This window comes from Chenopodium album, chromosome 17 (assembly GCF_948465745.1).
Source record: "Chenopodium album chromosome 17, dcCheAlbu1.1, whole genome shotgun sequence".
Lineage (NCBI taxonomy): Eukaryota > Viridiplantae > Streptophyta > Magnoliopsida > Caryophyllales > Amaranthaceae > Chenopodium > Chenopodium album.
The window spans coordinates 10,001-23,270 of NC_137850.1; the positions used below are offsets into that span (position 1 = coordinate 10,001).

At 35.6% G+C, this 13,270-nt stretch overlaps 1 protein-coding gene and 1 pseudogene across 1 annotated transcript; both read right to left on the bottom strand.

Moving 5' to 3' along the window:
• LOC145587264 (poly(ADP-ribose) glycohydrolase 1-like) overlaps positions 1-2,736 on the bottom strand; it is a 3,929-nt pseudogene extending 1,193 nt beyond the window's left edge.
• A 4,294-nt stretch (positions 2,737-7,030) lies between these two features.
• On the bottom strand, positions 7,031-12,891 carry LOC145587265 (poly(ADP-ribose) glycohydrolase 1-like). Its single transcript, XM_081644002.1, has 9 exons — positions 12,358-12,891; positions 11,195-11,298; positions 10,902-11,106; positions 10,666-10,770; positions 9,992-10,110; positions 9,555-9,698; positions 8,425-8,593; positions 7,870-7,932; positions 7,031-7,578 (listed from the first exon to the last, which is right to left on the bottom strand). The coding sequence occupies exons 1-9, from the start codon at positions 12,817-12,819 to the stop codon at positions 7,375-7,377; spliced, it is 1,575 nt and encodes a 524-aa protein (XP_081500128.1). The 5' UTR covers positions 12,820-12,891; the 3' UTR covers positions 7,031-7,374.
• Positions 12,892-13,270: the final 379 nt, after the last annotated feature.

Sequence of the window (13,270 nt, forward strand, 5' to 3'; positions counted from 1 at the left end):
GATTCGAGATTATTGTAACCTGCATACCTGTTGCATCATGTAATAAGGGAAATTCTGGCTAGTCCAAAGATTAAAAAAAAAACTTATCAATAGCTCGCATATCATCAATAACTCTCACCCTTTATAATTTGAGAACCTTTCAGCACCAACAATTTCTATTGCCTCATTTTCTGACATGGCCGGCAAGAAGAGCATGGCAGCAATCAGTTCCGGATTGATCATGAACCGGATCTCCTCCTGCGCACACCACCAGTTTTAAGTTAGATTCTCCAGGACATCAGTTAACAAAAGAAAGTCCTTAGCTTTGTCACAACATGCACTAACAGCATACACTTCACACTTTACAGTATAACAAAACATAACATAAACAAGGCTTCTGAGCATGTAAAGGAGGCACGAATTCTATAATAAGCTAAATACATATGCAATGTAAATTATGTCATACAAGATGTGCCTTAAAATATTTAGCAGCAAGTTCAGTAACAACCTGAAGACATCCATCAGTCAGAGAAAGTCCTCCTATATACTCGTCTGCAAAGTCAACTTCAAGAGACCCTGGAGGATGGTCCTCCATCATACCCGTAGGAAAAATCTTACAAAGAAAATCAGAACATCAGCCAAATATCCCATGGTTCAAATTGACGAAGCACCTATGTTATATATAATAGTTACCTTAAACTTGCAGAGGGGAACCATAGAGTTGGCCCAAAGTTCAGGAGGTGGAAGAGAAACAACAGATGGGTTTTGCTCAAGCGAAAGAACTTTCCGTTCAAATGAAACTAAGTTTGAAGGTGTTGATGTACATACTCTCTCAAAGTAATGTATGATGCACATGATTCTGTTTTCTTGTTCAGAGTACCTATCATGAACACTCTTGAGAACACCAAAATAAAGATTCATCCAATGTAAGTAGTTAGAAACTAAGTAATGTCAACAAAAGAGCGATTGACTAAGGCATAAGTGATAAGCATACGCAAACATTCGATCCATGTTGAATGCCTGCATAAGATTGGCGTATCTATCAACAATCACCGTCGGAAACAAGCAGAAGAACGAACATGACAGCAGAGCAGCAATAAGCTCCTACATGAAAACACTGCCTTGCCATTAGAAAATCCATTTATTACAACAAGAATTTGTACACCCTCGTTTCCTCAACGTGGTCTCTAATGCACACCTTTGACTACGTGAATAGTAAGTATAACTGATAATCAAACGAAACAACAGAAGTGCAAACACGCCACATGTACAGATTGTGTTTTAGTCAAGTGAATTACAATATTACTAACTACTCATTCATCATAATCAAGAAAGGTCTCAATTCTCAATTACAAGTTTACAACAGTTTCTCATTTCTTGTGTATGAATATCCTTGCAAGTCCTTAATTATTTTACTACACTACGCAACACATATTTCTGAAAGAAGCACACTTCTTCAGTTTACATATCTATAACATAATAAATTTAGTCCGTCCCATCTTAAAATTGTATAAAAAAAACAATCAACCTTCACAATGGAAGGATCCTCTCTAGACATAAGACATGGCCTCGGTCTATGAAATGAGCTGAAAGGCGAGCTAGGTTGGTGGGTGAGAGACCGTAACCACCTCACAGGCACACAGATCAGTCCAGACTCCAGAGGTGAGTCAATCATATATTATGTGGAATTGCACAAAGTTATATGTCGACTTGCTCAAAGTTTTCATTTGCTGACATCCTAATAATCCTTTTAGTGTAGTCTGACCAAATCAAACTACTCTTAAAATATGGAATATTATATCAAAATTTACATTGCCGCCAACAAACATATAGACACATACACAAGTAAGCCACATTTTTTTTTCCATATCATGAACACAGATTTACAAACCCATAATTCATTATCATTCAAGCACAGTGACTCATGAAATCATCAACAACAACAACATTCAAAGCTAGGAAGGGAGGGAAGAAAGCATAATAGGCAAATGTGTCAAAAGGAAATGAAAAGAACAAATAGGAACAGAGGAAGTACAACGTAATTGCAATCCTTTCAAGTTAAACACAATAAGTACCCAAAAACCATACAATTACATCAAGAAACGAGTATAAGTTAATGTAACAGTAACACACCTGCTTGAGAAATACAATCCCCGGTTGTTGTGGCTCCAATAATCGAAGACCAGTAGATAATCCAGGTACAATATCACCACAATTTTGATAATGTATTTCAAGAAGCGATGGTAATCTCAATACCAAATCAGCCATTACAGGTACAACTTCACCAAACCATTTCATGGCTATGTCCTTAGGTAACAACTTATCAAAAAATCGCTTGAACCCATTACTAGTAAATGTTGCTAAACGATCTTGATCAGAGGAGAAAGGAAGAGAATCCCTGAGTTTTGAAATTGTAGTAAATAGTCGTGCACCCGAGTTAATTTATTTATTTATTTTTTTTTTTGATAAAAAATTGAGAAGTGTACTAGTAAATGTTGCTAAACGATCTTGATCAGAGGAGAAAGGAAGAGAATCCCTGAGTTTTGAAATTGTAGTAAATAGTCGTGCACCCGAGTTAACTTGACTTAGACTCGCCCCTTGAGAGATCAATTTGATTGCATCAATGAATGGTTGATTTGGCCATGCTAAATGGCCTGATAGTTTGGTTGTTAATGGCGGGAGAAATGGTAGAATTGAGTTGAAATCGATACGATTTTCCATTGATGGTTTTGCTATTGATTTTAGTAACCATGTCAAGGTGCCAAGGTGGTGGATATATAAGCAACAATCAATAGGAATGAGAATAAATCAATATTCTCCAACAAAGAAAAGTTGCCGAGTCAATAAAAAACACAAACCATTAACCTGTTCTAGAAATCAAAGACTAAATCAAACCCAATCTCATACTAAACCGATGAAATAACATAAATAGCCCATTTTTTTATAGGAAAAGACCGGCGTGCCCTTTCAATAGGTTGAGAAACTTGTATTTTCTCGGCATATCTAGCAGAGCTAGCATTGTCAAAACGGTTTGACAGTTCGGTTTTGGTTCGGTTTGAAATCGGTTCGGTATTTAATCGGGTCGGTTTGGAATCGGTTTAATTGTCTCAGGGGTCGGTTTTGGTTCGGTTTAAATAGTTATCGGTTCGATTCGGTTTCGGTTTATTCTTAAGCGGTTTTAATTCGGTTCGGGTTGTAAACAGTCCGGTAGTAAACGGTTCGGTGCAGGCGGGTTGCGGTTTGTTAACGGTGCGGTGTAAACGGTTTTTATCTCGGTTCAAACAGTTTCGGGTTGGAAACGGTTTCGGGTTAGAAACAGTTCGGTTCTTTTTCGGTTCAGTTTTTAACTGGTTCGGTTCTTTTTCGGTTCAGTTTTTAACTGGTTCGGTTCTTTTTCGGTTCAGTTTATAACTGGTTCGGTTCTTTGATTGTTTAACCACTTTAACGTTATTCATATCGGTTCCATTTCAAGTTTACTAAATTACGGTTCGGGTCGGTTTTCGGTTTCAAAAAATAAATTGTTTATCGAGTTGTTTGGATTCGGGCAGTTAAATGGTTTTGGTTTGAAATTTGATAGTACTTGCTAACCTTTTGTGTTCACAAGTTTTATATAAAGTCGCGAATCATTTCATATTTAGGCATCATATTATAAACAAATTCTCATTGATTTTATAAATACATATTATGTTCTATTTCAAGTTTAGTCATACTGATCTTACTAGTTTATTACGAAGTAGATTATAAGAGTTAGTGTATTAATGTATTATTGTTTTACAATTAGGTTATTATATGCTTCTTATTTAATCATTTTTATACTACGCATAGTATCATAATCATGATTTGATGAGTTCTTGTGAAATGGAAGTTTGCAATTTGGTAATTCGATACTTGACTAGTCAACAAGACTGATAATTATGACTCGTTTATCATTATATATTTTCTTGAAATTATGAAGATATTACAAAGTGCTTTGATTTGTATAATGAAAGAAAACACTAATGATTGATTAACAAGGTAATATTGATTAGTTCAATCGATCATATGTACACATTATTAACACATGGCATCTAACCATCTCATAGTTAAATATTCGTATCATCGTTAAATATTCGTATCATCGTTATTCATATGTATCAGTACAAAGTTATAGACTCATTACTTCATTAGTGATCTTTTTAAATCTATCTATTTATACATTTCATTAATATAACGTTTTTATAATTTTTACGTGTATGAAAATAAAGATATACTAGTAGTCTAGTAGATGTTTTAATACGTGTCTTGGGCACTGATCCCGATCAAATGGGGCAAAAAAATACTAAAGAATTGAGGGAATAATATTTTTGTAGATGAATGTACAACACACAAACACACACGGATCACCACTCTCAACCATAGATTAAAAAATCAATGGTTAGATTCTTTCTCCTACAACACACACGGATCACCACTCTCAACCATAGATTAAAAAAATCAATGGTTAGATTCTTTCTCCTACAACACACACGGATCACCACTCTCAACCATAGATTAAAAAAATCAATGGTTAGATTCTTTCTCCCACAACACACACAAATCATTCTGAACCATAGATTAAAAAATCAATGGTTAGATTTACATGAAACCCTTTTGAAACCCTTTCACTCTCACTTTACCACTCTCACTTTACCACTCACGGGCTCACGACGCCTCTCATTCTCACGGGCTCAGCGCCTCTCCGTCTCCCTCATTCACGGCGGACCTTGAAGCTGTCCTGATTCTGCCTCTCTCCCACTCTGCTCAGCACTCTCTGTCTCTCCCACTCTCTATCCTCCATTGAAGCAGCTTCTGAGGTAAGATCGTTTTTCATAATCTAGGGTTTAATCAAACTATCATTGATTTAATTATCAGTATTGTCAATTTAGGGTTCAAATTAGGAGGGGTTCGTGAAGTATTGTTTATAATTACTGAAGCTATGAAATAGTACAATGAATAATTTTGTTTCTAGGATTTTACTGTGTTTAATTTAGATTGATATACTTAATCCAGAAGTATTTATGTGAATTTTTTTTAGCCTAATTTGATTCGTAATTGAGTCAAATTTGATTGTTATTGACTTGCATTATTTTTTAGGCCCTAATCGAGCCATTTTAATTAATTTGAATTCAGCCATTTTCAGCCATTTTAATTAATTTGATTTCAGCCATTTTCTAAATAAAAATAAAAAATCCAAAAAAACTTACAAACAATTGGTTCAAGGAAATTACTATGAAAATGGATCTTTTCTCCTTGTAACATGGCTCAGGGATGGAAATGTATGAATTTGAATTAACAAAATTAAACAATTGACGTCCTTTAATCTTTTTTTTTTTTTTAAATAGCTTTTTTTCCTCCTGCCTCCCTTCTGCTCACATATAGCTTTTCTTTTTCCTCAATCCTAGGCGATGCTACATTGGGGTGAACGTCTGCTGATTGCTTATTGCTGTTCTGATGTCCGCTGACTGCTCTTCCATTATACTGACTGTTCTTTACTGTTCTGAAGTATGCTGACTGCTGCTCTTCTATACTGCTCCTGATTGCTTCTGCTCTTCTATTCTGCTGCTCTCTGCTAGCTGCTGTTCTTTTATTCTGCTGCTGTTCAGCCATGTATGCTGTTCTGTCTGCTGTGTTCTGCCATCTCATCTTGTTTAATTTCATCTGTAATGTTCATGTGGAAAAAAATTGCTAATGGACTTTGCTTGGTTTTGGGATTGTTATATTGAAGTGTTGTGTTGTTTCTTCTATTGCTTCAAATTACTTTTGCTGTTCTGATTTGCATTTTACTTCTTGTGATGGAGATACATGCAAATGGAGGAGGCAGCAGTTGTATATGTAATTTGAGAATAAAATTAGTTGAGTTGCAATCTGAATGTTCAGTAAACAATTTGTGCAAATTAGTCAATCTCCTGTTTTCTTTGTGTCCCAAGAAATGTGCGATGGTATGTAGCAGCTAGCTTGGTTTGCGTCCTTTATTGTCTTTGTGTAATATTCAGCTAGCTCGCAACTGATGAAGATTATTATTTCTGTTGATTGAAGAGTCTCAGGCTATATAGCATGATTTTAGGGTGTGTAATTGCTTCAACCCGAAATAGAAAGACCAAGAGGAAAGGTTGAAGCTTTCATTGATAACAAATGATTTTTTACAAGTTAGCAGCTTTAGGCTGCAAGTCTCCACACTCACTTTAGCTCACAACTCTTAAAACACAAACATCACCATTCTACTGCTATACTACTTCCTTTTTATAATCAATCAAACCTACTGTACATTCAGTTCCATGCTGTCACACACTCACACCTCTTAGTAATCTTTTAATTAGTTGTCTTCTTTTGCTTAAGGATAATCATATGTACACAAAGTGTTGCTAATCAAGTAATCAGTGATTATCCTTAAGACCTTAATGAATGATTTGCCTTGCTATTTAAAAAAAAATATTCTAAAATTTCTAATATTTAATCCAGTTAATTATATCCCTGTCAAAAAAAAAAAAAAAATAAAAAAATAAAAAAAAAAAAATAATAAAATCCATTTAATTATATAAAAAAGTTTGTAAACGGTTCGATTTAGAAGCGGTTTGGTTCATAAACGGTTCGGTTTATAACCAGTTCGGTTTACAATCAGTTCGGTTTTTAAATGGTTCGGTGCAAACGGGTAGCAGTTTGCTAACGGTTCGGTGTAAGCGGTTTTTTTGCCAGTTTAAACGGTTTCGGGTTGGAACCGGTTTCGGGTTAGATACGGTTCGGTTCTTTTTTGGTTCGGTTTTCTTTCAGTTCGGTTTATATTCGGTTCGGTTTGTTAACGGGTTCGGTTCTTATACGGTTTAACATTATTCGGGTCGATTCGGTTTCGGGTTTACTAAAATACGGTTCGGGTCGGTTTCCGGTTTCAAAAAAATCGGTTTTTAATCGGTTCGGTTCTCATTTGGGTCGGTCGGTTTTGGACAGTTAAACGGTTTCGGTTTGAAATTTGACAGCACTAAGCAGAGCCTTCAACTCCTTTCATGTTTCAATTTTCGGTCTCAGAATCTCAGCTTGATTTGTAATTTTATTCTAAATTTATTTACCTTCTCAAATCAAAGTTAACTCTAAGACAAATCGATTCTATTCAAATTCAATTTGAATAGAAACATCAACTACAAACACATTTTTTGCAGTTTACAGCTAAATTTACTCCTAGGCCTACCTATTCAGTTGATATGAATTATTTACGATAAAAAAAAATAAAAAAAAAAGAAAAAAAAAGAAAAAGAAAAAAAAGTAGCACCTAATTATGGAAATACGTATTCATATACTGTATTGTCTGTTTATTGACGAGGTTGATTTAAGAATTTGCCAATTTCCATCAGACCACCAGTCCACTGCCACTGTTCATTTCTTGAATCAGCCACGGCCACGGCCACGAGAAGCCCCTTCAGCATCACTGCCACGACGGTGTTTGGAACTGGCAGACTCTTCCTTTAGAGAAGGAAGCAGATAAGAAAAGAAACCAATCTTCTTTATACTTTCCCGCTGAACACCATACTCGACCAGCTTGTTCCATAAGACTCCAACAGTCCATTTTTGAGACACAATCCATTCAACCACCTGCATCACATTGGCATATCATAGGATACATCATAGCCATTAGAACTGTAGTAATATTCTAATATTTGTATACAAATATTAATAAGCAAACGCATTGGTACAGGAGAAGTAACAAGATTAGATGAAAAAGAACACCGAAATTGAAAATAGATTTAACTTTTTTTTGCATAAATCCAAGAAGGGACATGATATCAATCTCTATAATAGTTAGAAAGAACATCTATTACGTAAAGTTAATGGTACTCAGGCATCGACTCTCCAAGAAAGAACCCAGAGAAGAGAAACGGATACCTGATCCAAATTTTTCACTTTATCCAATCCAAATGTATAGTACGAGACAAAAGGTCTGGAAGCCTGTGAAGTCGAAATTCGGCAATAAAACATTAGAATTCATCAAAAAGAGAAAACAGAAACGCCTTTAAAGGATTAACCCAACCACATTACATCCCATTTTCTAGATGACAAGGTGGGGGCAGTGAGGCACTATCAACTAAACAACTATTCTCATTAAACAGGGTCTTTCACAACATAGTATCCAGGCTACTAGGACTGACTTATACTTTAGCTCTTCTGCGTAGCAAAATCCACTGAAATAGGTGTACCTACATCTCATTCAGCACATGTCCCAACCCATCAAAATTTACATATTATTACATAAACCTGCTAGTTTCATTATTAATTCTATGTTGGGACAAAAGCCTCCATTTTCTGTTCGCCTATTCAGAAAATGACTAGGTCATATCACCAACGAAATAAGAATGAAACGAAAGAAGGCACTGGGTCATATGCAGATTCAATTGACTATAAAGCAATTGTTGTGTTGTGGTGTAACTGTGTAAGGCTCACCTGAGATGCAGAAACCCACTGTATCATTGACTTAATTTGAGGATCTCCACCAAAAATACCACAGCCCCAGTTTCCAGTGACAATACCACCATTGCATCCAAGCACCGTTTGCTGGTGCTGCAGATACTCAGAATGATCCAGGAACCCACAGAATGCCTTGTTAACCTCCCTGCCAAAATTAAGAGTTATGTCACCAACCTCAGCAAACAAATATTAAAACACATAGTAGTATTTTCCCAATGCCCCAAGAAAAAAAGGGGGAGAAAACAGTTGGTCATGGGCTCATAGCATTCTGTGCACCACACCTAATGTGTCAAATGACCAATGAAAAAAGACCTACTAACTGAAAATTTATGTTTCAACAATCCTAAGGGGGTGTTTGGCAAGTGGGAATTGAGGGTGGGATTGGGAATTTTAATCCCAATTGAAAAAATAAGCCTTGTTTGTTTGGTGGGAATGGGAATAAAAAGGGGTTTGGGAATGGGATTATTTAAGGGTAATTCCCACCATTTTATTACCTAGGGAGGGTAGGTAATAAATGGATGGGAATGGGAATAGGGGAAAAATGACATTTTTGCCATTAATGAAAAGAATGAAATAATAATCTTAGTAAGGGTATTTTGGTAAAATTGTATTTATTCCTTATATATTCCCACCCACTACCCAAACAAGGTATTGGCATATTTTTATGTATTCCCATCAATTAATTCCCAATCCCATTCCCACATTTTAATCCCCAAACTCCCATTCCCACAATCCAAACGCCCCGTAAGTGGAGTACAAGGACACCCACCTTACCTTCAAAATCCTTTGGGTGTAACTTCCACCTGATGTAGCGTCAAATCAAGTCCTTAAATCCCCCACCAAACCACACTATTGAGAATGAAAAGTAATTAAGTGTGGGGAAGGAGAAATAAAAAGTTTAGGAAAGCAGTAACACTTGAAAATCATCCAGTGCCACCATTCAATCCTTTCTTAGACGAAACCCAACTGCCACTATCAGCCACCACAATCTTATAAGTTAACACCATGTGTCTAACTCAAAATATGACAGAAGACACAGCAAATTACATTTTGTATATTATAGTTACTTGTACAACTACTAGATAAAATTCAAATAGGAAAGAAACCTCAAGAGAAATTCACTCTGATACTGCTTTGTTCCTGCCCTGCGCAGTGCATCTATTGCAATAACTCTTGACACACGTCTCCGCAAAGCATCAACTCCCCTTCTATCTATGTAATCACCAGTATATTGAAATGAAGCATTATACCTACATTGAATAGCAAAAATGCAAGATGGGAATAAGCATGAGTATGGGGACCATTTAATTATACAATGTCAACACCCAAAACAAAAAAATGTCAATAAATGCATGTATAACCTTAATAAAAGAGTAACGGTCAACCTTGATAAGGTCTTTCAAGTATAAAGACAATGTCAATCTTCTCAAGGAAGAAAGGTTACTCAGAACCAATGAACAACAAGCTCATACAATTTGTAAACCATCATAATCATGCATGTCAGTGCTCAAAAGATTGAACATCAGATTCCACCAGCACTCACCCTCTATAATTTGAGAACCTTTCAGCACCAACCATTTCTATTGCCTCATTCTCTGACATGGAAGGCATAAAAAGCATAGCAACAATCAATTCAGGATTCATCATGAAACGAATTTCCTCCTGCAAAGAAATTAACCAAAAATCAAATCAGATATGCCAGGACAGCAATACTCAGCAGATTAATCAAAGGAGGATCTTTGTGGGCTACAATTGTCCATATCCCCTTTATGTAATATATAACTAATATATCCTCCGTTCTTTTTTAATCGAAATGTTTAGAATTTTACATAAATGACTATTCACACACTCTTCTGATCGTCTCTTGTGATTTATACGTCAGAAAAAATATAGTCATTTAAGATCATGTTAGATTTGTATCAAAATAAACTTTCAATATATCAAAATTTGATAATTTTTACTAAAATATAAGTACAACTTAGCAAGATATTAAAGTTATAAAATGTGCATTAGCAAACATAAATCCCCAAAATTGCGATCAAAGAAGAAAGGAAAAAGTATAATACGTTAAAGCTTCAGACCATACCAAGAGACAACAAAAAAACACTCTCAAATTTCAATTTAAATCTAAATCTAATATGCAATGTCATGCAGAATATCCCCTGTAGTGCTGTAGTACTTAATGACAGGTAATCATTTAAAGTAGGAAGGTTCTACCTGGACACACCCCCTGGTCAGAACAAGTCCTCCTACATATTCATCTGCAAAATCGACTTCCAGAGACCCTGGAGGATGGTGCTCTATCTTGCCTGTAGGGAAAATCTTTGACAAAAAGGGTAAATGTAACCATCTATTTCATAGTTTAATGAAAGTCCAGAACTTTAGAGATAGCCATAGGCTCGTAGAAAAATTTAGAAACAAAATCATGCAATTCTATTCCACATAAAATTTACCTTAAACTCACAAAGGGGAGCCACAGAATTCGCCCAAAAATCAGTTGAAGGAAGAGGAACAACAGATGGGTTCTGCTCCGGAGAAAGAACCTTCCTTTCATAGGAAACATAATTTGAAGGTCTTGACGAACATATCCTCTCAAAATAATGTGTGATGCACTTCAATTTGTTCTCTTGCCTTGCATGATAGCTATCATGAAGACTCCTGAGAACACCAAAAGAAAGAACCATCCGACGTAACTTACCGAAGAAAGAAAAAAAAAAAGTAAGTGTAGAAAAGGTGATTAACATACGAAAATATTTGATCCATGTTGATTGCTTTCATACGTTTGGCCTTTCTATTAAGAGTCGGAAACAAGCAAAAGAATGAGCATGACAGCAAAGCAGCAATAAGCTCCTACATAAAAACACAAATAGTATTGTTAGGAAATGCATTTCATATATTGTTCCGCCCAAGGTTGATAGAGGAAACTAAAGGAGAAAGTACAAGCAAGGGGCACGATGGCCTCAAAAGGAGGGAGCAGAACTGCAGAAGCACTAAGACAATAAATCCTACTGAGAAAACCGTGACACTTTAAGACATAACACATTAAAAATCCATCTCTTGACAACATAACATGTAAGAAAATAGGTAAGTTTCAAATATTAAGAATTTCAAAACGTTGTGCAAATTACCATTACCCTAATTGGCCTAATGTCTTTTCAAGGAACACACCATAGAGAAGGGTGTGGTCAGATATGCTCACAAATTTTCCCCTAAAGTTGCAATAGGCTGTTTCAGGATTCCTATAACACAAATAAACTACAAAATGTATGCAATCAATTGGAATTATACTTCCCTCAAAAAAAAAAAAAAAAAAAAGGAATTATACAGGTTCTTCCTTCCACTGACAGTATATATATCAAAGTCGACCCAAAGACCATTGCATACAATATCAAACACTGAATTGAGATAGAAATTTGCAACTAGAATTCAAAACCAAAATCAGTAAAATCCCAATATTTTAGGTTTATCAGTAAAATCCTACAATCAAAAATCAAAATCACCCAAGACCCAACTACAAATCCGCCAAAATAACCAACTATAGAACATGAAACAACCATTGCTCCAAAAAATTCCAATCAATTTCCAAAATAAAATCAAAATTACCCAAATAAAAATCCAAAATTCATACAAAATACAGTGATCAAACCATAAATCAACAAGAAATGAACAAAATCAGTAAAACCCCAATATTTAAATTTATCAGTAAAATCATACAACCCAAATTTGAAATCACCCAACTAAAAATCCGCCCCAATCACCAATTATAGAACATGAAACGACAAAAGATTCCACTCAATTTCCAAAATATAATCATAGATTCATAATTACCCACATAAAAAAACCAAAATCCATACATTATACAGTGATCAAAACCATAAATCAACAAGAAATGAACAAAATCAAATATACCTGACCCAAAAACACGATTCCAGGTTGCTGGGGTTCCAACAATCGAAGCCCAGTAAAAACCCCAGAAACAACATCATCACATTCACGATAATGCGCTTCCAAAAGCGCCGGCAATCGCAAAACCAAATCCCCCATTTTGGGCACAACATCTTCGAACCATCTTCGAGATTGTTCTTCCGGAACCATCTCACTGAAGAATTTGGCAAACCCATCTGCAGTAGATTTGGCCAATCGATCCTTGGAAGAAAGAGGGAGAGAAGCTCTGATCCGGGAAATTGCAGCGAAGAGTCGTTCGCCTGAGTTGACCCCGCTCTTGGTCGGACCCTGCGCGAGTTGTTGCAGAGCATCGGTGACTTGGTGGTTCGGCCATGCGAGCGAGCTTGAGCTTGAGGCAGATTGTTGGGGTGTTAATGGCGGGAGAAAAGGAAGGATTGATTTGAAATCTGTGCGTTTTACCACCATGATTGAATATTGATGATGATAGATGATGGAAATTCAAGATTTTGGGGGTTAAAGTTTGGGGATTTATTTATAGGTTTTGGTCATAATAAAAAGAATTGTTTAGGGTTTAATTATGATATAACGTCATGTTTTATAGTTTGGGGATTTATTTATAGTCGTTGGTAATTTGGTATTGGTAAAAAAAATGATTAGGGTTTAGTATTTAGGGTTTAATAATAATGATATAATGTCGTGTTTTATAACTGAAGAACTAGAGATTGAGGAAGCCTAGATTTATCATTTTGATAAACAAAATTTGTTTATCAAATGGCAAAATTTGTCATTTTTAACCCGTGGAGGACATGTGTATGTTTGTTTGTTTGGTTTTAGCCTTTTTGGGATGTTAGGATAGAAGTTAATAATATAGGCTACTTCTTCCGTTCCTTTTTACTCGATCTGTTTCATTTATCCG

Coding starts and splice junctions, on each gene's coding strand:
- LOC145587265 (XM_081644002.1), bottom strand. CDS start 12,819: ATGGTGGTAAAACGCACAGATTTCAAATCAATCCTTCCTTTTCTCCCG. Junction 10,111..10,665: donor TGACCAGGGGGTGTGTCCAG/GTAGAACCTTCC, acceptor ATTTCTTTGCAG/GAGGAAATTCGTTTCATGAT. Junction 9,699..9,991: donor AGGTTCTCAAATTATAGAGG/GTGAGTGCTGGT, acceptor TATTCAATGTAG/GTATAATGCTTCATTTCAAT.